Source organism: Coregonus lavaretus (assembly GCF_964263955.1).
Source record: "Coregonus lavaretus genome assembly, chromosome: 21".
NCBI classification, from domain to species: domain Eukaryota; kingdom Metazoa; phylum Chordata; class Actinopteri; order Salmoniformes; family Salmonidae; genus Coregonus; species Coregonus lavaretus.
The window spans coordinates 41569180-41593744 of NC_140008.1; the positions used below are offsets into that span (position 1 = coordinate 41569180).

Genomic DNA, 24565 nt, shown 5'->3' on the forward strand with positions numbered 1-24565 from the left:
GTGTTGTGTTTAACCTGTTAACTTAACGGTTTGATAATCACTGCTAAGCTTCTCTCTCCTCTCCTCTCTACAGGACTGTAGCAGCTGAGGTGAGAAAGCAGATTTCTGGTCAGTATGGGGGCTCCCCACAGCTCCTCAAGAACCTCAACGTGGGTGCCGCGGCAGGCAACACAGTAAGCACCTAACCACAGTGCATCTTGGTGTTTTTGCAGAGGGAGAGGTAGAGGTAAATGGAGAGAGGAAGGAAGGAGGGAGGGTTTGAGTGTATCAGCTAACAATTAACAGGTCCATTCTTCACATCCTCTCTCGCCCCTATGGTGTGGTCAGTGATAACACTGCCTGGCTCCTCTCACCAGTAATAGTGTTTGCTGAGGCTGCCCATTGACTGCCAAAATAATAAATCCCTGATGGCGTCCTCTTGCCAGTCCCCACCGCTGAGCTAAAGGAGCAAATAACCATCCTTAATTAGGCTAAATCTGACTGTTTAATTCAACTGTGAACGTATGGTGTTTGTTCTAAATTCCCCCCCAAAACTTTAACTGAACTTAGTGAGGAATTAGAGTCCCCCTGGGTGCTTAGTTTTAGAAATAGAAAGAAGCAAGCCTATAAAATCATCACACTAGGCCTGAGGTGGTTCGTTTGCCAGGACTTGCTTTTCCAGTTATGTCGGCTTGTTAGCATTTCCTCAACAAAGTGTCTGTCTGCCAGTGGCGGTGGTGCCGTTTAAGATTAGGGAGGGCGCTAACTTTTTTTATAAGCATGGCCTTATTTGTATTACAGCATATTGGATGACTGTCATTCATATTCCATTCACCCAGCTCAATGTAACATTGATAGGTTTTTAGCTACTACATGGTATTTGAATTTTCCCTATACCCATCATGACGTTGCTACAACCTAGCCTATGAAAAGTTTACAACAGAGGTGCACAGGCTGAGAGACATTTTTTGTAATCAAGGTGACACAGTGACATATTCAATACTGCCTTGTAGACTCTTGCCTGTAACTAGCTTATCTAGGGTGAAATCATTAGTCCAACAGTTGCAAACTACAGTTTCTATTGGACAAATTCAGGTATGTTTATCCCCGTTTTGTTCTGTTTGCTTCCATTTAAGAAACTTTTTTCAACAGAATCGGCAGAATGAATACTTCCCTGATCACACGCAAACACAGTTCACTTTCATAGCAGCCACATACAAACAGCATGATCACTTTGCTCGTTGTAATTCCATCTCGCATGTACGCGCTCTCCTCCTCTCACCTTTTCCCTTTGTTTGTGGACTTCAGTGCACAACACTTCAGCTGTCTGTGACTAGGGTCGAAAAAACCTTTCCAACCCAAACCTTCATATCATAACCGCTAACCGCTACGTACGGACTACATCGTTTTCACCATATCTAACGTCATAGTCAACGTAGCTAATAGAACCGGCACAATAGTAAACCCTCTACAATCATGCAGTACAGTCAGCAAGCAATTTAGCAGTGACACCGGCGGGCCCCGGTAGCAATATTTTACAGTACCAGTCAAAACTTCGGGGACACCTACTCATTCAAGGGTTTTTCTTTATTTTTACTATTTTTTTTACACTGTAGAATAATAGTGAAGACCTCAAAACTATGAAATAACACATATGGAATCATGTAGTAACCAAAAAAGTGTTAAACAAATGAAAATATATTTTATATTTGAGATTCTTCAAAGTAGGCACCCTTTGCCTTGATGACAGCTTTGCACACTCTTGGCATTCTCTCAACCAGCTTCATTACATTTATCCAGAGCGACTTACAGGAGCAATTAGGGTTAAGTGCCTTGCTCAAGGGCACCTCGACAGATTTTTTACCTAGTCGGTTTGGGGATTAGAACCAGCGACCTTTCGGTTACTGGCACAACGCTCTTAACCACTAAGCTACCTGCCGCCCCATGAGGTAGTCCCCCTTCCACTCCTTTTTTTGCGGTAATGCCGCAATTAGTTGGTTGTAATTTTGGATAGAGCAGAAATGTCCATATATTTTTGTTAGCTGCATGTGTGACACAACTCCACCAGTCCTATTTATGGTATAATTTACAAAGATTATACCGTTTTACATTTTGTTTTCCAAATTTTTGTTTTTATCAATTTATATATTTTGAGTTGAACCATTATTTGTTGTAATATTTATTCTATCTTTTCTGGTGGATTAAACTGAAATTGCAACCAACTTTCTATGTCTTGTTTTAAAAATAGCTATATATTTTGGAGATTTAATTTTCAAATAACCGAAAGTGAGAGGTTATAATCGGAATAAAGGAAAAAAGGCCATACTTGAACAGGGGCAATACATTTACAAAATCAAAAGCTTACCTTGACTTGGAAGAGTTCCAGTGTTGGATAGCCATAGCCAGCTAGCTAACATAGCATCCCTCTCTGTTTGAGTCGGGTGTTTGAGTAGGCTAAACTAGTAAACTAGCTAAGCTAGTTAAGTAAAAATTGAAAGTTGAAAAATACTTCGAAATATAGCTAGCTCGCACTCTCTCTCTCCTCTCTTGCTTCTCCTTCATTTTTGAAGAAATGTATTTGTTCAAAACTGTTCAACTATTGTCTTTCTCTCTCTGAGTCAACTACTCACCACATATTATGCACTGCAGTGCTAGCTAGCTGTAGCTTATGCTTTCAGTACTAGATTCATTCTCTGATCCTTTGATTGGGTGGACAAAATGTCAGTTCATGTGGCAAGAGCTCTGATAGGTTGGAGGACATCTATGGAAGGGGGTGAGAACCATGAGCCTCCTAGATTTTGAATTGAAGTCAATGTACCCAGAGGTGGATGGAAACTAGCTGTTCTCTGTTTACACCATGGTGCAACCTTAGAGTGCTGTTGAGGCTACTGTAGACCATCATTGCAAAACAGTGTGTTTTTAATAAATTATTTGGTGACGTGAATATATTTAGTATAGTTTTATCAAAAAATTACTTTCACTATTTTTATGCAATTCACTGAGGAGAATGGTCCTCCTCTGAGGAGCCTCTACTGCTGTCTACCAATATAAAAAATGCAGTTTCCTGAGAACTGGTTTTGAAACGTTCTCAGGCTAGAATTTGTCTCTACATTTATCAAGGCACGGGGTTTGCTGACAGCTAAGCGTTGATATTTCTTTGCTAGTAATACAGCTGGACTTTTTGGGGAGGATTTTTGGCGGCTAACCCAGTTCGGTAGGCCTTCAGGTAGGCCTTTTTCAGATATATTCTCTGATTTTGTACTCACTCTAACAAAGCCTATCCTCTCTGTTGCCAGGTGCCTCTCACAGAGGCAGTGGAGCCGGTGGATTTTGAGGAGTACCTCATCACTCACCCACCTATCATCGAGTCGGGCCCCGTGAGGGACCTGATCGAGTTCCCCCCGGACGACATCGAGGTGGTCTACACCCCCAGAGAGTGTCGCACAGTGGGACAGGCCGTGCCTGAGGAAGGGTAGGTGCTGGACTGGGAGAATACTGACTGGCTGGGTTAGAGTTGGTACTGAGGAACTCAATCAGATCAATCAATCAAATGTATTTAAAGCCTTTTATATCAACAGTTACAATGTACAGCCTACTGCAAAGTCATCTGTAAACCAGCTGTAGCGTAGTTGGAATGTACAGTACAATTCAAACGTTTGGACACACCTACTCATTCAAGGGTTTTTCTTTATTTTTACTATTTTCTACATTGTAGAATAATACTGAAGACATCAAAACTATGAAATAACACGTATGGAATCATGTAGTAACCAAAAAAGTGTTAAACGATTCTTCAAAGTAGCCACCCTTTGCCTTGATGACAGCTTTGCACACTTGGCATTCTCTCAACCAGCTTCATGAGGTAGTCACCTGGAATGCATTTCAATTAACAGGTGTGCCTTGTTAAAAGTTCATTTGTGGAATTTCTTTCCTTCTTAATGCGTTTGAGCCAATCAGTTGTGTTGTGACAAGGTAGGGTTGGTATACAGAAGATAGCCCTATTTGGTAAAAGACCAAGTCCATATTATGGCAAGAACAGCTCAAATAAGCAAAGAGAAATGACAGTCCATCATTACTTTAAGACATGAAGGTCAGTCAATCTGGAAAACTTCAAGAACTTTGAAAGTTTCTTCAAGTGTAGTCGCAAAAACCATCAAGCGCTATGATGAAACTGGCTCTCATGAGGACCGCTACAGGAAAGGAAGACCCAGAGTTAACTCTGCTGCGGAGGATAAGTTCATTATTTACCAGCCTCAGAAATTGTAGCACAAATAAATGCGTGAATCAGGCCGCCTTGGTCGAATTGTGCAAAGAAACCACTACTAAAGTACACCAATAAGAAGAAGAGACTTGCTTGGGCCAAGAAACACGAGCAATGGACATTAGACTGGTGGAAATAGTATTCAAGGCACACTTAACCAGCATGGCTACCACAGCATTCTGCAGCGATACGTCATCCCATCTCGGACTATCATTTGTTTTTCAACAGGACAATGACCCAAAACACACCTCCAGGCTGAGTAAAGGCTATTTGACCAAGAAGGAGAGTGATGTTGATATACTCGGAATACATATCCTAAATGAACTAAATGATCTCACTTCAATACATTTTAATAGAAAGTTAGCAAATATAGATAAGATGTTGCTACCATGGAAAGGTAAATACCTGTCAATTTGTGGAAAAATCACCCTGATTTAACTCTTTTTTTTTAGTATTATCCCAGTTTACCTATTTCCTTATGGTCTTGCCTACGCCTAGCGAACAGTTTTTTAAATTATATGAGAAAAAAATATTCCATTTTATTTGGAACGGCAAGCCAGACAAAATGAAACGGGCCTATTTATATAATGAATATGAATTCGGAGGACAGAAATTATTAAATATTAAAGCATTAGACCTATCACTAAAAGCTTCAGTCATACAGAAGTTATACTTAAATCCGAAATGGTTCTCTAGCAAATTAGTAAGATTGTCTCACCCAATGTTCAAGAATGGCCTTTTTCCCTTTATACAACCTCTCACTTTGTTATTTGAAAAGGAAATAATCTCCCAAATATCACTATTTCTAAAACAAGCCATAGAAAGTTGGTTGCAATTTCAATTTAATCCTCCAGAAATGACAGAACAAATAATGCAATAAATATTGTGGTTAAACTAAAATATACTAATTGATAAAAAACCTTAAAAAAAAAAAAAATAAGTATAATCTTCGTAAATTATATAATCGGTAGGACTGCTGGAGTTATGTCGCACATGCAGCTAACAAAAACATATGGAAATGTCTGCTCTACCCAAAATTACAAACAAATAATTGCAGCATTACCGCAAAAATGGAAAAGGAAAGTGGAAGGGGGAATAAGTAAGGAACTTGTCTGTCGACCTTGCATTAAAGAATATAATTGGTTAAAGAAAATTGTGATAAATAAAGTATACCAGTTTCATTTAAGGACCAAAGGATTGACAGCCGGTCCATATAGATTGCAAAATAGTTGGGAAGAGATTTTTGACGTAGCGATTCCATGGCATAGTGTTTATGAACTGATATGCAAAACGACGCCGGATTCAAAACTTATAATTTTTCTATTTAAATGATTATATAAAATTCTTGCTACCAATATAATGTTATTTATATGGGGGATACAATCTTCCCAGCTCTGCAGATTTTGCTGCGAAGAGACAGAATCATTAGATCATTTGTTTTGGTTCTGTCCATTTGTAGCTTGTTTTTGGACACAGGTCCAGGAATGGCTAAAGGATTGCAATATTTACCTGAAGCTAACCCTGCAGATAGCACTACTGGGTGATCTGAAAAGTCATAGTCAATCGATGAATAATATAATAATACTTTTAGCAAATATGTTTATTTTCAATTTACGATCTGTAGAAACAATGAGAATAGAAAGGTTCAGAACTTTTGTAAAACATCACAGTACAGTTGAAAAATATATGGCAAATAGAAATCCAATATGGATGGTGTTAAGAGATAGATGGGAGGTGTTGAATGGAGCTGAAGGATGGGACTAATAACAACAACTAATAACAACAAGATAACTAATGTAAAGCATACTGTGTCCATAATAAGTATATAGGTTATAGGTTGATAGCTTTTGTGAAAGAGCACAGTTAGAAAAATATGGCATATCGAAGCAAACCAGATGGACATCATGAAAATCATCAGAGGAAGTTCAGGAGTAAAAACAAACAAAATATAATTATTGTAGAATTTCCATAAAATGTATATAGTATGTATGGGCTGGAAGTAGAGGCCTAAGCGTTGTTGTTCACTAGTTTACTCCAATTGGGGAAGGGGTGGTGGGGTTGGAAAGTAATGAAGGGAAATATAATTTTAAAAAGGATGTGTGTGTGTGTGTGTGTGTGTATATACAGTGGGGAGAACAAGTATTTGATACACTGCCGATTTTGCAGGTTTTCCTACTTACAAAGCATGTAGAGGTCTGTAATTTGTATCATAGGTACACTTCAACTGTGAGAGACGGAATCTAAAACAAAAATCCAGAAAATCACATTGTATGATTTTTAAGTAATTAATTTGCATTTTATTGCATGACATAAGTATTTGATACACCAGAAAAGCAGAACTTAATATATGGTACAGAAACCTTTGTTTGCAATTACAGAGATCATACGTGCTCTACCAAGGCGCTTGTAACGCCAAGGTAGTGGGTTCGATCCCCGGGACCACCCATACACAAAAAAATAAATAAATGTGGTCCTCTGTAGCTCAGCTGGTAGAGCACGGCGCTTGTAACGCCAAGGTAGTGGGTTCGATCCCCGGGACCACCCCATACACAAAAAAAAAAAAAAAATGTATGCACGCATGACTGTAAGTCGCTTTGGATAAAAGCGTCTGCTAAATGGCATATTATCATTATATTATATACGTTTCCTGTAGGTCTTGACCAGGTTTGCACACACTGCAGCAGGGAATTTGGGCCACTACTCCATACAGACCTTCTCCAGATCCTTCAGGTTTCTGGGCTGTCGCTGGGCAATACGGACTTTCAGCTCCCTCCAAAGATGTTCTATTGGGTTCAGGTCTGGAGACTGGCTAGGCCACTCCAGGACCTTGAGATGCTTCTTACGGAGCCACTCCTTAGTTGCCCTGGCTGTGTGTTTCGGGTCGTTGTCATGCTGGAAGACCCAGCCACGACCCATCTTCAATGCTCTTACTGAGGGAAGGAGGTTGTTGGCCAAGATCTCGCGATACATGGCCCCAACCATCCTCCCCTCAATAAGGTGCAGTCGTCCTGTCCACTTTGCAGAAAAGCATCCCCAAAGAATGATGTTTCCACCTCCATGCTTCACGGTTGGGATGGTGTTCTTGGGGTTGTACTCAAACTTCTTCTTCCTCCAAACACGGCGAGTGGAGTTTAGACCAAAAAGCTCTATTTTTGTCTCATCAGACCACATGACCTTCTCCCATTCCTCCTCTGGATCATCCAGATAGTCATTGGCAAACTTCAGACGGGCCTGGACACTTAGGTAGGGGGACCTTGCGTGCGCTGCAGGATTTTAATCCATGACGGCGTAGTGTGTTACTAATGGTTTTCTTTGAGACTGTGGTCCCAGCTCTCTTCAGGTCATTGACCAGGTCCTGCCATGTAGTTCTGGGCTGATCCTTCACCTTCCTCATGATCATTGATGCCCCACGAGGTGAGATCTTGCATGGAGCCCCAGACCGAGGGTGATTGACCATCATCTTGAACTTCTTACATTTTCTAATAATTGCGCCAACAGTTGTTGCCTTCTCACCAAGCTGCTTGCCTATTGTCCTGTAGCCCATCCCAGCCTTGTGCAGGTCTACAATTTTATCCCTGATGTCCTTACACAGCTCTCTGGTCTTGGCCATTGTGGAGAGGTTGGAGTCTGTTTGATTGTGTGGACAGGTGTCTTTTATACAGGTAACGAGTTCAAACAGGTGCAGTTAATACAGGTAATGAGTGGAGAACAGGAGGGCTTCTTAAAGAAAAACTAACAGGTCTGTGAGAGTCGGAATTCTTACTGGTTGGTAGGTGATCAAATACTTATGTCATGCAATAAAATGCAAATTAATTACTTAAAAATCATACAATGTGTTTTTCTGGATTTTCGTTTGAGATTCTGTCTCTCACAGTTGAAGTGTACCTATGATAAAAATTACAGACCTCTACATGCTTTGTAAGTAGGAAAACCTGCAAAATCGGCAGTGTATCAAACACTTGTTCTCCCCGCTGTATGAATGTTAAAAGTCACTGAACACATCTGGTGTTGAGGAGGAGACTTTGACTGTAATTTGCGGTATCGCTTTGTGTTCCAGGGACAATGACGCCCACGTCAGAGACTGTGTCAGGTCCTACACTGAGGACTGGGCCATTGTCAACAGAAAGTAAGGCTCCTCTCTATTATTTAGGAAGCGTTTCCTTTTATAAGACCTATTCATTACATCGTAACACCCACATTTTAACCCTTATATTTTACAAATTTTTACAATTACGTCTAGCAGCTAGTTATTTATTACACCTCAACGCTCGTATTCTGGTCTACTTATTTCAACAGATACCATAAGCTTGGTACTGGGTTTAACCCTAACTCCCTGGACAAGCAGAAGGACAGGCAGAAAGGCCTGCCCAAACAGGTGTTTGAGGCTGATGAGATGCCAGACTTTAGCACTTACCAGGACAACCAGGTAACCCATAGCAATGGAGCAGGCGACTAGGTAACCCATAGCAACGGGGCGGTCATCTTACGCTTTCATAGGCCCTCCCTAACCTGCGTGTTTGTCCTACCCCAGGATGACCTGAAGCGTAGGTCCATGTCCATAGACGATACTCCGCGTGGCAGCTGGGCCTGCAGTATCTTTGACCTGAAGAACTCTGTCCCCGATGCCCTCCTGCCCCATTTGCTGGACCGAGCCCCCAACGAGGAGATCGACCGGCACAATGGGGAGCACCGCAAGTCCAACCGCCATCGCGAGCTCTTCGCCCTGCACCCCGCCCTCGACGAGGTTGGGACAGAGACAGACACACACACACACTGCTGTATTTCTCCATAGAGACTTGAGTGCCTTTTGCCGTGTCAGGCCAGCGCTTGGTTTGTCAGGGACTTGTGCATGTCTGTCTCTTCACATTAATGTATATCATCATCCATGATCAGGGTTGCCATGTCCTGTGCTTTTCCCGTAAATTGGGCTATTTTGAAAATGATGTGGCGGGTGCAAATGTATTGGTTGCGGGTTTTTGGCCACTTCTAAATTGCACTTCGGCCTCCATGGCAATTTATTAAATACACTGCTCAAAGAAATAAAGGGAACACTAAAATAACACATCCTAGATCTGAATGAATGAAATAATCTTATTAAATATTTTTTCTTTACATGGTTGAATGTGCTGACAACAAAATCACACAAAAATTATCAATGGAAATCAAATTTATCAACCCATGGAGGTCTGGATTTGGAGTCACACTCAAAATTAAAGTGGAAAACCACACTACAGGCTGATCCAACTTTGATGTAATGTCCTTAAAACAAGTCAAAATGAGGCTCAGTAGTGTGTGTGGCCTCCACGTGCCTGTATGACCTCCCTACAACGCCTGGGCATGCTCCTGATGAGGTGGCGGATGGTCTCCTGAGGGATCTCCTCCCAGACCTGGACTAAAGCATCCGCCAACTCCTGGACAGTCTGTGGTGTAACGTGGCGTTGGTGGATGGAGCGAGACATGATGTCCCAGATGTGCTCAATTGGATTCAGGTCTGGGGAACGGGCGGGCCAGTCCATAGCATCAATGCCTTCCTCTTGCAGGAACTGCTGACACACTCCAGCCACATGAGGTCTAGCATTGTCTTGCATTAGGAGGAACCCAGGGCCAACCGCACCAGCATATGGTCTCACAAGGGGTCTGAGGATCTCATCTCGGTACCTAATGGCAGTCAGGCTACCTCTGGCGAGCACATGGAGGGCTGTGCGGCCCCCCAAAGAAATGCCACCCCACACCATGACTGACCCACCGCCAAACCGGTCATGCTGGAGGATGTTGCAGGCAGCAGAACGTTCTCCACGGCGTCTCCAGACTCTGTCACGTGCTCAGTGTGAACCTGCTTTCATCTGTGAAGAGCACAGGGCGCCAGTGGCGAATTTGCCAATCTTGGTGTTCTCTGGCAAATGCCAAACGTCCTACACGGTGTTGGGCTGTAAGCACAACCCCCACCTGTGGACGTCGGGCCCTCATACCACCCTCATGGAGTCTGTTTCTGACCGTTTGAGCAGACACATGCACATTTGTGGCCTGCTGGAGGTCATTTTGCAGGGCTCTGGCAGTGCTCCTCCTGCTCCTCCTTGCACAAAGGCGGAGGTAGCAGTCCTGCTGCTGGGTTGTTACCCTCCTACGGCCTCCTCCACGTCTCCTGATGTACTGGCCTGTCTCCTGGTAGCGCCTCCATGCTCTCGACACTACGCTGACAGACACAGCAAACCTTCTTGCCACAGCTCGCATTAATGTGCCATCCTGGATGAGCTGCACTACCTGAGCCACTTGTGTGGGTTGTAGACTCCGTCTCATGCTACCACTAGAGTGAAAGCACCGCCAGCATTCAAAAGTGACCAAAACATCAGCCAGGAAGCATAGGAACTGAGAAGTGGTCTGTGGTCACCACCTGCAGAACCACTCCTTTATTGGGGGTGTCTTGCTAATTGCCTATAATTTCCACCTGTTGTCTATTCCATTTGCACAACAGCATGTGCAATTTATTGTCAATCAGTGTTGCTTCCTAAGTGGACAGTTTGATTTCACAGAAGTGTGATTGACTTGGAGTTACATTGTGTTGTTTAAGTGTTCCCTTTATTTTTTTTTGCAGTGTATATGCAGTACCAGTCAAAAGTTTCTTCAAGTGCAGTCGCAAAAATCATCAAGCGCTATGATGAAACTGGCTCTCATGAGGACTGCCACAGGAAAGGATGACCCAGAGTTACAGTGGGGGAAAAAAGTATTTAGTCAGCCACCAATTGTGCAAGTTCTCCCACTTAAAAAGATGAGAGAGGCCTGTAAGTTTCATCATAGGTACACGTCAACTATGACAGACAAAATGAGAAAGAAAATTCCAGAAAATCACATTGTAGGATTTTTAATGAATTTATTTGCAGATTATGGTGGAAAATAAGTATTTGGTCAATAACAAAAGTTTCTCAATACTTTGTTATATACCCTTTGTTGGCAATGACACAGGTCAAACGTTTTCTGTAAGTCTTCACAAGGTTTTCACACACTGTTGCTGGTATTTTGGCCCATTCCTCCATGCAGATCTCCTCTAGAGCAGTGATGTTTTGGGGCTGTCGCTGGGCAACACAGACTTTCAACTCCCTCCAAAGATTTTCTATGGGGTTGAGATCTGGAGACTGGCTAGGCCACTCCAGGACCTTGAAATGCTTCTTACGAAGCCACTCCTTCGTTGCCCGGGCGGTGTGTTTGGGATCATTGTCATGCTGAAAGACCCAGCCACGTTTCATCTTCAATGCCCTTGCTGATGGAAGGAGGTTTTCACTCAAAATATCACGATACATGGCCCCATTCATTCTTTCCTTTACACGGATCAGTCGTCCTGGTCCCTTTGCAGAAAAACAGCCCCAAAGCATGATGTTTCCACCCCCATGCTTCACAGTAGGTATGGTGTTCTTTGGATGCAACTCAGCATTCTTTGTCCTCCAAACACGACGAGTTGAGTTTTTTTTTCATCTGACCATATGACATTCTCCCAATCCTCTTCTGGATCATCCAAATGCACTCTAGCAAACTTCAGACGGGCCTGGACATGTACTGGCTTAAGCAGAGGGACACGTCTGGCACTGCAGGATTTAAGTCCCTGGCGGCGTAGTGTGTTACTGATGGTAGGCTTTGTTACTTTGGTCCCAGCTCTCTGCAGGTCATTCACAAGGTCCCCCCGTATGGTTCTGGGATTTTTGCTCACCGTTCTTGTGATCATTTTGACCCCACGGGGTGAGATCTTGCGTGGAGCCCCAGATCGAGGGAGATTATCAGTGGTCTTGTATGTCTTCCATCTAATAATTGCTCCCACAGTTGATTTCTTCAAACCAAGCTGCTTACCTATTGCAGATTCAGTCTTCCCAGCCTGGTGCAGGTCTACAATTTTGTTTCTGGTGTCCTTTGACAGCTCTTTGGTCTTGGCCATAGTGGAGTTTGGAGTGTGACTGTTTTGAGGTTGTGGACAGGTGTCTTTTATACTGATAACAAGTTAAAACAGGTGCCATTAATACAGGTAGCGAGTGGAGGACAGAGGAGCCTCTTAAAGAAGTTGTTACAGGTCTATGAGAGCCAGAAATCGTGCTTGTTTGTAGGTGACCAAATACTTATTTTCCACCATAATTTGCAAATAAATTCATAAAAAATCCTACAATGTGATTTTCTGGATTTTTTTTTCTCAATTTGTCTGTCATAGTTGACGTGTACCTATGATGAAAATTACAGGCCTCTCATCTTTTTAAGTGGGAGAACTTGCACAATTGGTGGCTGACTAAATACTTTTTTCCCCACTGTACCTCTGCTGCAGAGGATAAGTTCATTAGAGTTACCAGCCTCATAGAGTTCAAGTCACAGACACATCTCAACATCAACTGTTCAGAGGAGACTGCGTGAATCAGGCCTTCATGGTCGAATTGCTGCAAATAAATAACTACTAAAGGACACTAATAATAAGAAGAGACTTGCTTGGGCCAAGAAACACGAGCAATGGACATTAGACCGGTGGAAATATGTCTTTTGGACTGATGAGTCCAAATTTGAGATTTTTGGTTCCAACCGCCGTCGGTTTGTGAGATGCTGAGTAGGTGAAAATATGATCTCCGCATGTGTGGTTCCCACCATGAGGCATGTAGGAGGAGGTGTGGGGGTGCTTTGCTGATGACACTGTCTGTGATTTATTTAGAATTCAAAGCACACTTAACCAGCATGGCTACCACAGCATTCTGCAGTGATACGCCATCCCATCTGGTTTGGGCTTAGTGGGACTATCATTTGTTTTTCAAAAGGACAATGACCCAACACACCTCCAGGCTGTGTAAGGGCTATTTGTCCAAGAAGGAGAGTGATGGAGTGCTGCATCAGATGACCTGGCCTCCATAATCACCCGATCTCAACCCAATTTGAGATGGTTTGGGATGAGTCAGACCGCAGAGTGAATGGAAAAGCAGCCAAAAAGTGCTCAGCATATGTGGGACCTCCTGGTTGAGAGAATGCCAAGAGTTTGCAAAGCTGTCAACAAGGCAAAGGGTGGCTATTTGAAGAATCTCAAATATAAAATATATTTTGATTTGTTTAATACTATTTTGGTTACTACATAATTCCATATGGGTTATTTCATAGTTTGATGTCTTCACTATTATTCTACAATGTAAAACATAGTAAAAATATAGAAAAACCCTTGAATGAATAGAAGCGTAGGGTTTTACTCATGCTCGGTTCTTGGGTCTCGAGCACGAGTGGGAATTTGAAATGGGAGTTATGGAACTACCTTGCGTTCTTCTGTTATGGGGATATTCAGTTAATATCCATATTATTAATATAATAATAGGCTATTGGGCATCGGAAGCACTTCTTACCTCGAAATCGCCTCGCTATTCATGTTGAATATATTAGTCTGTCAATTTGAACTAAGCAAGCTGCTAAATCGTTCATTTTACATCTTTCCTACATCTTGCCTAGACTACGTTAGGCTATCTGAAATGAGATGTAGGCCTATCAGGGGCTATAGGCTACCTACATCTAGCTAACCAAACCATGGCAAAGTTGAATTACAATCATAAACCCAGACCCAGGCCTAGCCTATTCCTGTTGAATGACAAGTCGGTCTCGCAAATAGGCCATTTATAACGATTTGTAGTCTTAACATCTGGCACATAATAACGGTATAATCGGCAGAAAATAGCCTAACATTAGTTTTTTTGAAGTTTAATAACGGTGAATTATCTTTTCTCTTGCTACATATTCAAATTCCTTTATTAGTCACATTAGTTCACGATTATTATTTTGATGGAAAACCAAATTTTGCTTCTTAGGTTGTTAGAAGTTAAGTCGATATTCCTTCTTAATTCACTCAATAACGTTATTGAAAAAGGGCTAGTTTTCAGGCCTTGTGGGCGGGTTTTGAGTAATCATTGGGCTATAACTTTTAGCTAGACCTGGCAACCCTGTCGATGATAATGTTGTCACCACAGTCACATCTAACATAGCTTTTTAAAGCGGCCAAAAGTCACGAAGTAGACGCTACTGGTTTCACACTTGAGTGTGAAAATGCGTTTCCTCAGATATAGTGCTTATACACAGCATATTCCAATACATAATGTACCATACAAAAACGTTTGTTATTATATTCATGTTTTTCCTATTATTATTATAATTATAATGATTAAATATTCTCTGCATCCTCAGGAGGAAGCCATAGAGCGCCACTGTGTGCCTGACGTCCCTACGGAACACTTTGGCCAGAGGTTACTCGTCAAGTGCTTGTCCTTGAAGTAAGTGGGAGGACACACCGACACATTTTAGCTGCACTCTTTTTAACTGCCTTCTGCTTTTTGCTGACCCAATCCTTTTTCCCCATTGAAGGTTTGAGATCGAAATCGAGCCCATATTCGCCATTTTGGCCTTATACGATGTCAAGGAAAATAAAAAGGTAAGCTGTTATGTTTTCCTCCATGCCACTCGGCCCTGAGTTGTTGGGTCCGTCTCTGAGAAATCATTAAAAGTGGTTGGAGTCCAACATGAACTAGATGACTGGGCTATAAAAGTTTTCGTATGAGACCTGTTATCCTTGTGTGAATGCTCTTTAAATCATACCATGTATCTATATGGGTAACACTCAATCATTGCCCATACGCAACAAACACTAGAGGGAAGCAGTAACCATTATAAAATAAAGTCACTTCAAGCCCCTCTTCCATGCTCAGTCAATTTACAGTGAACAAATATTTTAGAGTTTTTAGAAACTTCTGTGTTGTCAGATTAAGTATTGGTAATGGATTGAGAAATACATTGCACTAACTGATATCAATATCAGACTAGTCTCCTATCTTTTTACACTGTTTATCCAAAATCTCACGTGTCTCTCTCCCATCAGATATCAGAGAACTTCTTCTTCGACCTGAACTCAGAGCAGACTAAAGGGATGCTGCACTCCCACATTCAGACAGCAGCCATCTCCACCCTGGCCCGCTCAGCCATCTTCTCCATCACATACCCCCCCCAGGACGTCTTCCTCGTCATACAGGTCAGCATCACGCACATTTCTAGAGTTGCAAAATTCCCTAAATGTTTATTTTTTAAATCCAAATTTCTGGGATCAGAAGGGAATAAGATGTAAGGGAATCCTTCAACAGCGATTTCTGAAAAACCAGGGAATTTTTGCAAATGTAACTTTTGTGACATTAATCACTTCCTGTACATTGGATCTGCCAATATGTGTGTGAGTAGTGACTGATAACTTCCCTCCTGTGTTTTGTCTGTCCCCAGCTGGAGAAGGTGTTGCAGCAGGGAGATATAGGCGAGTGTGCAGAGCCCTACATGGTCTTCAAAGAGTCTGACACAGCCAAGGTAATAAGCAAATAAGCAATAGACTCAAAGTAATGGTAATCTTTGTGGTGTAGATCTCCAAACCGATGGAGGTAGATGTATTGTCTCCTTCCATATATAGAACAAAGAGAAGTTGGACAAGTTGCGGAGCCAGTCGGAGCAGTTCTGCACACGTCTGGGTCGGTACCGGATGCCCTTCGCCTGGACAGCCATCCACCTGATGAACATCGTGAACAGCGCCGGTAGCCTGGAGAGAGACACTGAGCTGGAGATGGGACTGCCAGGTCAGAACGCTTGGGGATCAATAAAGTTGTGCAGTTGATTTGAACACCACAGAGGACGGCCAGTTCTTCCTGGATGTCAGTGTCAGCTGAGAACAGAACAGGGCCGTGCAGTTTGTCTATATGAGGCATCAGGTGGACATTAGTCATACTGGGGGTAAGGTTGCTGATGGAGAGGTTTTATATACAGGGGGTGGTGGGGGGGGATCAAGTCTACGCCGCTTTTCATCAATTGTTAACTTAAACTTTTTTATCATATGAATGTAGAGGCTTGTCTATATGATTACCTTTGACCTTGTGATGCAATGATGATTCTGTAACTCTGACCCTGGCTGTGGCTTTCTGTTGCCCCCCCCCAGAGAGGAAAGGTTCATGGTCGGAGAGGAGGAACTCAAGCATTGCGGGCCGGCGCTCCCTAGAGAGGACCACCAGTGGAGACGAGTCGTGTAGTCTGAGCAGCTTCAGACCTGCTACCCTCACCGTCACCAACTTATTTAAACAGGAGGGGGACAGGTTGAGTGATGAGGACCTGTATAAGTTTTTAGCTGACATGAGGAGGCCGTCTTCTGTACTGAGGAGACTGAGACCTATCACAGGTACAGTAACACCAACACCACCACCATCATCAGCACTACTCACTGCGTCAATAAACACAATCGTTTGAATTAAATCACCATATCAATCCATTAACTAGAAAAGGACATTTCCTGAAGTAAATGTGGTGTGCTTGCTAGTCTTGAAGTATTTCTGGTTGTGAGATAGTATTAGTAGTGGTAGTGACGGCAGTAGTAATGGTAGTAGTTGTAGGTAGTAATAGAGTTTTCATAGGCTATGTGTTAGTTATAGTGACCTATTTTGGGGTGGTTTGTAGGTGTGGAGTTATTATAGTGTGTTATAGTCGGATAATATAGTAGGCTAGAGTGAGTACTACACTGAGTGTACAAAACATTAGGAACACCGGCGCTTTCCATGACAGACTGACCAGGTGAATCCGGATGAAAGCTATGATCCCTTATTGATGTCACTTGTTAAATCCACTTCAATCAGTGTAGATGAAGTGGAGGAGTGAAGTTAAAGAAAGTTTTTTAAGCCTTGAGACAATTGAGACATGGATTGTGTGCTATTGAGGGTGAATGTGCAAGACAAAAGATTTAAGTGCCTTTGAACGTGGGTATGGTAGTAGGTGCCAGGTGCACCGGTTTGAGTGTGTCAAGAACTGCAATGCTGCTGGGTTTTTCATGCTCAACACTATCTAGTGTGTATCAAGAATGGTCCACCACCCAAAGGACATCCAGCCAACTTGACACAACTGTGGGAAGCATTGAAGTCAACATGGGCCAGCATCCCTGTAGAATGAATTGGAACAAATTGAGGCTGTTCTGAGGGCAAAAGGGCAAAAGGGGGTGCAACTCAATACTACTTTCCTGCAACCCGCCTCACTCAATGTGGAACGGATTCTATTATTGACTTACCTTTTATCTAAAATCTCCAGTTGAAACTAGCTAGCCAGCTAACTAGCTACTTGCTATTAGCCACAGTTAGCGGTATTTCACCCAGAACATTGGATTTTTCTGCCGGAATAATTTAATCACTGGACATTAATCACCGGATCGCAACTAGCTAGCCGCAACCGAATGGATGTTGCTGTTTGGCTAATCACCACTGCCCCCGATGCAAGCACCAATTAGCCTCGAGCTAGCCTAGAGCCAGGCCCATATCCCGGCTATCTACCTCTCGGTCTACTGGAAGGAAGTAGCCAGCTAACTAGCTACTTGCTATCAGCTACCGTTATCGGTTTTTCACCATTGTCCGTGGCCTGCACCACCTACCAGCCAGCTCTAGCCTGGACTATTATTCGGCCAGTCTGCACTGTCTGCACAGCGCGTTATCGACCCAGAATATATCAGTTTTTCTGCTGGAATCACTGAATCACTGGACCTTTAACTCTGGATTCATCGCTACCAGCTAGTTGCAACAAAATGGACGTTGTGGTTTGGCTAATCATCCTGAGCTAGGCCCATCTCCCGGCTATCTACCTCTCTGTCAACCGGACGGGACCACCTACTGTTGACACGGAGCCCCGCCGATCCTACACGACTGGTCTGCTGACGAAATCGTGTGATGTGGTTACAACAGGCTTCCCGTTACGACGTCGACCACGAAGATTCCATCTGCTAGCCCCGGCCCGCTAGCACACGCTAGCCGTGGCCTCTTGCACGCTAGTGCTTTAGCAGCCCCCGAACTATCCTATTGCTGTTCACCGGACCTTATGATAACTCAGCTATAGAGCTGATGCCTGCTGGACTGTTCCTTTTTACGGTACCGCATCCTGTTTATGTTTAGCCTCAGCCCAAACTGTGTCGTCATTACCAGCTGTTGTCTTAGCTCTCTCAAATTACACCTGTGATTGCTTTACGCCTCTCTCCCTTGTCAATATGGTTAGCTTATTGTTGTTTCGGTTATTTCTAATTGTACTATTTCACTGTAGATCCCCCAGCCCAGCTAAACCTGCCTTAGATAGCTCCTTTGTCCCACCCCCCATACACGCGGAGACCGACTCAATTGGTGCCTCCAGTGATGCTATCTCTTTCATTGTTACCCAACGCTTAGGTTTACCTCCACTTTACTCATATCCTTCCATATCCTTGTCTGTACATAATGCCCTGAATCTTTTCTACAACGCCCGGAAATCTGCCCCCTTTATTCTATGTACCCAACGCACTAGAAGACCAGTTCTTAAAGCCTTTAGCCGTATCCTTATTCTAGTCCTCCTCTGATCCTCTGGTGATGTAGAGGCTAACCCAGGCCCTGCAGCCCTCAGTATCACTCCGACTCCCCAGGCGTTATCATTTGTTGACTTCTGTAATCGTAAAAGCCTTGGATTCTTGCACGTTAATATCCGAAGCCTCCTTCCTAAGTTTTAGTTATTCACTGCGTTAGCACACTCCGCCAACCCTGATGTTCTAGCAGTGTCTGAATCCTGGCTTAGGAAGGCCACCAAAAATTCTGAAATTTCCATCCCCAACTATAACATTTTCCGTTTAGATAGAACTGCCAAAGGGGGTGGAGTTAGCCTGCAGAGCTCTATCATACTATCCAGGTCTGTGCCCAAACAGTTTGAGCTTCTACTTCTAAAAATCCACCTTTCCAGAAATAAGTCTCTCACTGTTGCCGCTTGCTACAGACCCCCCTCAGCCCCCAGCTGTGCCCTGGACACCATATGTGAATTGATTGCCCCCCATTTATTCTCAGAGTTCGTACTGCTTGGTGACCTAAATTGGGATATGCTTAACACCCCGGCCATCCTACAATCCAAACTAGATGCCCTCAATCTCACACAAATTATCAACGAACCTACCAGGTACAACCCTAAATCCGTAAACATGGGTACCCTCATAGATATCATCCTGACTAACTTACCCTCTAAATACACCTCCGCTGTCTTCAACCAGGATCTCAGCGATCACTGCCTTATTGCCTGCGTCCGTAACGGGTCCGCGGTCAAACGACCACCCCTCATCACTGTCAAACGCTCCCTAAAACACTTTAGCGAGCAGGCCTTCCTAATTGACCTGGCCCAGGTATCCTGGATGGATATAGATCTCATTCCGTCAGTAGAGGATGCCTGGTTGTTCTTTAAAAGTAATTTCCTCTCAATCCTAAATAAACATGCCCCATTCAAAAAATACAGAACTAAGAACAGATATAGCCCCTGGTTCTCCTCAGACTTGACTGCGCTTGACCAGCACAAAAACATCCTGTGGCGTACTGCATTAGCATCAAATAGCCCCCGCGATATGCAACTTTTCAGGGAAGTTAGGAACCAATATACACAAGCAGTCAGGAAAGCAAAGGCTAACTTTTTCAAACAGAAATTTGCATCCTGTAGCACTAACTCCAAAAAGTTTTGGGACACTGTAAAGTCCATGGAGAATAAGAGCACTTCCTCCCAGCTGCCAACTGCACTGAGGCTAGGAAACACTATCACCACCGATAAATCTACAATAATCGAGAATTTCAACAAGCATTTTGCTACGGCTGGCCATGCTTTCCACCTGGCTACCACTACCCCGGCCACCAACTCTGCACCCTCCGCTGCAACTTGCCCATGCCCCCCCCGCTTCTCCTTCACACAAATTCAGACAGCTGATGTTTTGGAAGAGCTGCAAAATCTGGACCCCTACAAATCAGCTGGGCTAGACAATCTGGACCCTTTCTTTCTAAAACTAGCCGCCGAAATTGTCGCAACCCCTATTACTAGCCTGTTCAACCTCTCTTTCATAACGTCTGAGATCCCCAGAGATTGGAAAGCTGCCGCGGTCATCCCCCTCTTCAAAGGGGGTGACACTCTAGATCCAAACTGTTACAGACCTATATCCATCCTGCCCTGCCTTTCGAAAGTATTTGAAAGCCAAGTTAACAAACAGATCACCGACCATTTCGAATCCCACCGTACCTTCTCCGCTATGCAATCCGGTTTCCGAGCTGGTCATGGGTGCACTTCAGCCACGCTCAAGGTCCTAAACGAGATTATAACCGCGATCGATAATAGACAGTACTGTGCAGCCGTCTTCATCGACCTGGCCAAGGCTTTCGACTCTGTCAACCACCGCATTCTTATTGGCAGACTAAATAGCCTTGGTTTCTCAAATGACTGCCTCGCCTGGTTCACCAACTACTTCTCAGATAGAGTTCAATGTGTCAAATCGGAGGGCCTGTTGTCTGGACCTATGGCAGTCTCTATGGGGGTGCCACAGGGTTCAATTCTTAGGCCGACTCTTTTCTCCGTGTATATCAATGATGTCGCTCTTGCTGCTGGTGACTCTCAGATCCACCTCTACGCAGACGACACCATTTTGTATACATCTGGCCCTTCATTGGACACTGTGTTAACAAACCTCCAAACGAGCTTCAATGCCATACAACACTCCTTCAGTAGCCTCCAACTGCTCTTAAACACTAGTAAAACTAAATGCATGCTCTTCAATCGAACGCTGCTGGCACCCGCCCACCCGACTAGAATCACTACTCTCGACGGGTCTGACCTAGAGTATGTGGACAACTACAAATATCTAGGTGTCTGGTTAGACTGTAAACTCTCCTTCCAGACTCACATTAAGAATCTCCAATCCAAAGTTAAATCTAGAATCGGCTTCCTATTCCGCAACAAAGCCTCCTTCACTCATGCTGCCAAACATGCCCTCGTAAAACTGACTATCCTACTGATCCTTGACTTCGGCGATGTCATTTACAAAATAGCCTCCAACACTCTACTCAGCAAATTGGATGTAGTCTATCACAGTGCCATCCGTTTTGTCTCCAAAGCCCCATACACTACCCACCACTGTGACCTGTACGCTCTTGTTGGCTGGTCCTCACTACATGTTCGTCGTCAAACCCACTGGCTCCAGGCCATCTATAAATCACTGCTAGGCAAATCCCCGCCTTATCTTAGCTCATTGGTCACCATAGCAGCACCAACCCGTAGTCTGCGCTCCAGCAGGTATATCTCACTGGTCATCCCCAAAGCCAACACCTCCTTTGGCCGCCATTCCTTCCAGTTCTCTGCTGCCAATGACTGGAACGAATTGCAAAAATCTCTGAAGCTGGAGACTCTTATCTCCCTCACTAACTTTAAGCATCAGTTGTCAGAGCACCTTACCGATCACTGCACCTGTACACAGCCCATCTGAAATTAGCCTACCCAACTACCTCATCCCTATATTGTTATTTATTTTGCTCTTTTGCACCCCAGTATCTCTATTTGCACATCATCTCTTGCACATCTAGCATTCCAGTGTTAATACTAATTGTAATTATTTTTGCACTATAGCCTATTTATTGCCTTACCTCCATAACTTGCTACATTTGCACACACTGTATATATATTTTCTGTTGTATTATTTTTTTGACTTTGTTTTTTTTACCCCATATGTAACTCTGTGTGGTTGTTTTTATCGCACTACTTTGCTTTATCTTGGCCAGGTCGCAGTTGTAAATGAGAACTTGTTCTCAACTGGCTTACCTGGTTAAATAAAGGTTAAATAAAATAAAATAAAATTAGGAAGATGTTCCTAATGTTTTGTCCACTCAGTGTATATCATCAAGTCATATAATGTGTTTTGAAGCTCTCAAAATGTTTTCGTTTGAACAATCTGGAAGTTTTGTGGTAGTGATTTCAATTCAGAATGTTGAAGCCTGCATTTCGCCATTGAAATATGTGGGGATACAACATGCATTATAGTTTATGATATAGGAATGGTAGGAAAAAAAGTGTTCAAGCCAACTAAGTTGAGTCAGTCTGCACATGTCAACGTTGGGATGGTGTTTGTATCAAGAGTAGTGGTGAATCCACGTTTTGCCTTTTGAAGTCTATGGCGCTTTTATGCAAATTTAAAACGGTTATAGTTCAAAAAGTACAAATAGCAGTTGAGTCAGTGTGTACATGTCAACGTTGGTTTAGTGTTTGTAGCTTTAATAATCATAATATATGACATTTAGCAGGCGCTTTTATCCAAAGCGAATTAGTCATGCATGCATACATTTTAAATATGGGTGGTCCTGGGAATCGAACCCACTACCCTGGTGTTAGAAGCGCCATGCTCTACCAACTGAGCTACAAACAGTTCAAAAGCTGTGGCGAATCCAAATACTTCCCATTCAAGTTTATGGAGCTTTTATGCACATTTACAAATGGCACTGTTCTAAGCAATCTTGTATCTTTACCATTTCAAGCCAACCACAGGGCTATTTTATATAGAGGGTTACCTACTGATCATAGCGTGTTTGTGTTAGAGACTCTGTCTGATCTGAAATCCCGCAGCTGTGGCCTTGGACTGTTTCATGTAAATGTCTAAAGTTTGATTTAGAAAATTGATCTTATTGTAGTTCTGGCTTCTCAAACCAACGCAGACATTTTGATAATTATTGAGACTTAGTTCAAAAGAATTGTGCCAGACTCTGATGTGTCTCTGAATGGATCAAATGTTTATAAAGCTGGCAGTGGTGGGGGTGTCGCCACATTCATAAAGAACTATTTGAATGTTGCTGTGTGTATTACCACCTCTGTCCCCAAACGATTTGAACGTCTTGTCCTAAATGTGGGCCTTGGTAATAATGCCCAACTAACGTTAGTGAGTTTATCGCCCTCCCAATTGCTCTTAGCAAATTATTTGACTTGCTGTCTAACTGCTAAATCTGAATTATTAATATTGGGTGATCGTAACCTGGATTGGTTGATGCCGGTATCAGATAGACTGAAAGATATTTATACTGAGCTAAATTTGACTAAACTAAACCCACCCGCCCCAACTTAAAACACCCTGAAAAATCAACTATTTTGGATATCATTCTGACAAACACCCTTCGTAAGTATGCAGCCAATGGAATTTTTGCTAACGTGCTCAGTGACCACTGTCCCATTGCCTCCATTAGAGATACTAAGCTACCTAAATCACTTTCACGCATTATTACAAAGATACATTTTAGAACTTTCAATGAACATTTCCTGTATGGCCTGGGGGTTGTTTTATTGGGAGGGTGTGTCCTCTCGCTGATTCAGATCAGGCCCTTAAATGTTTTATCTCTCTGTTTAACTCTGTTGCAGATAAGCATGCCCCATATACATGATTAAGGGTAAAGGACAGATCTAACCGATGGTTCATGCATGAATTGTCTAAAAGAATTCATGAAATATACTACGGTTGGGTGGTTTCCAGATTTTCAAACTGTTTCTGTACCATACCGTGGTATATGGTATTACCGGTAGTGCACACAAGGTGTGCAATTTTAACAAAAAAATAAATATAATAACAATAATATTTATTTTATTTAATTTTTACGTACAAAAAAATGTAGGCAACAGGGATCTTGATCCAGGAGGGGATTGAATGTCTCTGCTGTAACCAAGAAGCTTGATCTTGACATCTAGCCTCTTAGCTAGCAAGTTAGCAAACCAAATGCATAGCTAAAGCCCTTAGCTGAATATAATTTATTTGACACATCTTGGATGTAGTTATACTTAACTTATAGTTATAAGCAGTAGCGTAGCATGCAACCCCCCCAAAAATATTAATTATATATCCAACAAAATGTCACGTAGGGCCCCCAAAAGGCTATGGCCGGCTCTGTATGGATGTGGGTATGCAGACCCGCAAGCCACTGTGTCCCATCATGATGAGTTTAGATTTTGTGTGGTCCCCACTCCCATCAAAGTTACCCATCCCTGCACTAGAGGGAGTCCTTTATTAACCTCTAAACAGATAGTAGAGAATGATGCACTTCTAGGCAGTCATTTTTATTTCTTCATTTGAACAATTTTATGTCAATGATATACAACAAATGTATGTAAAATAATCCACAGGAGCTGATTCGCTTGATCCTTTTTTACTGCAGCTTTCTGCCTTCCTCATTGTAGAACCATTTTTTATTTAGCTATTGCTTCTGGTGCTATCCCTAAGATCTGGAAGGCGGCGCATATCCTCCCCCTTCACAAAGGGGGGATCCTTCTGACCTAGATAACTGCTGCCCAATTTCTAAGCTACTGTATCTTGCCTTGCAAAAATATTACAATCGGTGGCAAAAAAGATAATACTTTTTTTACTTCAAATTATATTCTTAATGTGCACCAGTCTGGTTTTAGACCTGGATATAGCACCTTTTCAACAGCTACGCTTGTCTTAAATTGTGTTAAGTTGCTTAGATCATAGGAATTACTGTGCTGCCATAT

General features: G+C 42.9%; 1 protein-coding gene across 1 annotated transcript in view; it reads left to right on the top strand.

The window, feature by feature from the left end:
- LOC311149161 (dedicator of cytokinesis protein 7-like) overlaps nucleotides 1–24565 on the top strand; it is a gene marked incomplete at its 3' end in the record, with an annotated part of 94659 nt that overhangs the window by 11432 nt on the left and 58662 nt on the right. Inside the window, exons 2-12 of the mRNA XM_084186246.1 lie at nucleotides 74–173; nucleotides 3276–3451; nucleotides 8298–8366; nucleotides 8537–8666; nucleotides 8772–8984; nucleotides 14417–14502; nucleotides 14594–14660; nucleotides 15105–15254; nucleotides 15497–15577; nucleotides 15678–15840; nucleotides 16197–16433. Coding sequence (XP_084042372.1) covers nucleotides 74–173; nucleotides 3276–3451; nucleotides 8298–8366; nucleotides 8537–8666; nucleotides 8772–8984; nucleotides 14417–14502; nucleotides 14594–14660; nucleotides 15105–15254; nucleotides 15497–15577; nucleotides 15678–15840; nucleotides 16197–16433 — 1472 coding nt within the window. The remainder of the gene's footprint in view (nucleotides 1–73; nucleotides 174–3275; nucleotides 3452–8297; nucleotides 8367–8536; nucleotides 8667–8771; nucleotides 8985–14416; nucleotides 14503–14593; nucleotides 14661–15104; nucleotides 15255–15496; nucleotides 15578–15677; nucleotides 15841–16196; nucleotides 16434–24565) is intronic.